Below are 2,221 nucleotides of genomic sequence, written 5' to 3'. Positions count from 1 at the left end.
ACTTCGGATCCCCCTGATAAAGCATTTCACCTGATAAACGGCCTCATACTTTAGGGGGCAACTGTTATAGACTTTTTTGTGCCTTACATCTATAAGCATGAAATGTCCATAATCTAAGGGATCCAAAGTCCCTAAACATGTTGTTCCTACCCCTAGAGGAACAAGGTTAACAAACCACAGCAATTCACAGAAGTTCTCCACCAGAAACTGCTCTAAAACAAGTCAATTCAGGATCAATTCAGAGGCTCCACTAGCTGTCTGTGCTGAAATGCAAAGTCTGCACTGGCTACCTGCACTGCAACGCAGGTAGAAGCACTACCAGGGTGCGCTAAGCGGGAATTGACAAATGGCAAGTTCATTCAACAAGGTGTCAAGACCCTGGAAGCTTCCAGAATCTTCCTCAATGACACTTGCCTCAGTAAATTCGACTAGTGATGAGTAAGAGGTTCTCAATCTCCAAGTGGAAGCAAGAACTGACAGAGGGAGAGGACACTAGTCAGATCTGAAGCTGACTCATCCTCTCTCCAAACATCTATATATGGATCTCTCCTCCATGAGATCTAGAGGCTGGAATTTTGTTATTGCAAAGAATTGCTATTGGTTTGAGGTTGGAATCATTGGGTGCTTAATGCTTTGAAGGAAGGTGAAGATAGGAATTTCATTTGCTGGGAAGGAGATGCTGGATTGGAGCCCTCCGGGTTGTAGCTCTTCCTGAACCTTGTTATTCATCAATAAAGCTATCTTGGTTTCTCCTATATGCTGATGTGTCTTTGATGTATGATTGCATTAGTATGTTTAGTTTATTTCTAATCCTGAACTAGTTATGAATATGAATCTATGTCTTTGTGTAGTGTTCTCTTCTTGTGATCTTGCAGGAACCTGTTGAAGCTGGGCGAGCGAGAAGGCAAGTAGCTGGGAACTCTCAAAGAGAAGAGAAACAGGATCGAGGGACAGACGGAAGACACCGGTTAGTCCATCCATCTCTCTTCATTCTTAATTCATAAAGGAAGAATACTAGAATAGCTGTCTCTGTTTGTTGCTAAGGCACTGTCACACCTTAGGTGGATAGGATCGTCCTGCATAGGTATTTTTCCCCACAACAGTTAGGGATCTACCCAAGAATCCTCCCTCCAAAATAGAAGTGAGAATACTCAAACAGTTAAACTTGCAGGGGCTCATTCCACAAGAACTGGATAGGAAAATAAGCATGAAGGAAAAGGCCAAAGAATTCTGGATTCCCCCTCGGAAGGTTTTCTAAAATATAACATCGATGGAGCACCAAAAGATAACCCGGGAATGGCCAGATTTGGAGGAGTTCTTCGAAATGAACATGGAAACATCATCTCCCTTTTCCATTGTCATTTAGGAAAATCCACCAACAATATGGCGGAACTAATAGCACTGGAGCAGTGCTTAGAACTTCTAAAACAAGAAAATTGCCAGAATGTGATGATAGAGGTGAACTCAAAGTTGGTCATCAATGCGGCCAAGAAAATTAGTCCTGGATTAGGGCCTGAAAAAGCTACAAAACACTGGAGGTTACTAAGGGTGCTCCATAAGATTCAGGATCATCTGCAGGAACTAGGCACACTTAAATTCTGCAATGTATGTAGAAAGGCTAACAAGTTGGCTGATATTCTAGCCAACCAAGGGGTCACTTGCAAAGATAGTAGAGCTTCGATGAGTTGGATGGAAATGCCTCAGAATGACCTAAAAGAACTTTGCCATAACCAGGCGGAAGAATACAAACAAGGGTATCAGAACAACAATAAGGAAAAGAACAGGCAATGAGTAGAGCATTCCAGAATCTTCACTTTTGGTCAGACAGGACTAGGGAGGTTAGCACTCCAGAGGCGGTCTCAAAAAAGACGGAGGGAGCAACAATGAAAGTCCTTAAAGGAGGGGGTCCAGTTCTCACTGTCAGGAGCATGGCAGAGAAGATTGATCGTCGACCCTGTTCTGGCAGCTCAATCCTCTTCTTTTTCCAGGAGTGGGAGTTAAAACCACCTCTCGAATGGTTTTGGTGCGATCGCACCGCTTTCAAGCTGAAGGTAGTTTTGCAGTTGGGGCAGTGATTCCATTCACCTTTTGACACGTGGATGAGGGATGGCGGTGAATACCATCGCACATTAACCTTCGGTTATTTCAGGCGTGCGATAGTCAGCACCACTGTCCGATCTTCGTAGGCCCGATCAACGATCGGGATGAAGTGGGCAGTTTG

At 44.0% G+C, this 2,221-nt stretch overlaps 1 protein-coding gene across 1 annotated transcript; it reads left to right on the top strand.

Moving 5' to 3' along the window:
- The first annotated feature begins 1,296 nt into the window (after positions 1-1,296).
- Positions 1,297-1,791, top strand: LOC149252248 (uncharacterized). Its single transcript, XM_089454107.1, has one exon. It carries the CDS (start codon positions 1,297-1,299, stop codon positions 1,789-1,791), a length of 495 nt encoding a protein of 164 aa, XP_089310233.1.
- Positions 1,792-2,221: the final 430 nt, after the last annotated feature.

The sequence above is a fragment of the Pinus tabuliformis genome, chromosome 7 (genome assembly GCF_031772625.1).
Source record: "Pinus tabuliformis cultivar Carrire ecotype Pingquan chromosome 7, CPIR1, whole genome shotgun sequence".
Taxonomy (NCBI): Eukaryota; Viridiplantae; Streptophyta; class Pinopsida; order Pinales; family Pinaceae; genus Pinus; species Pinus tabuliformis.
This window is presented reverse-complemented; position numbering and strand designations above follow the sequence as displayed.

Bases quoted from the DNA above. Each gene is read 5' to 3' on its own strand.
- LOC149252248 (XM_089454107.1), top strand. From the start codon at position 1,297: ATGGCCAGATTTGGAGGAGTTCTTCGAAATGAACATGGAAACATCATC.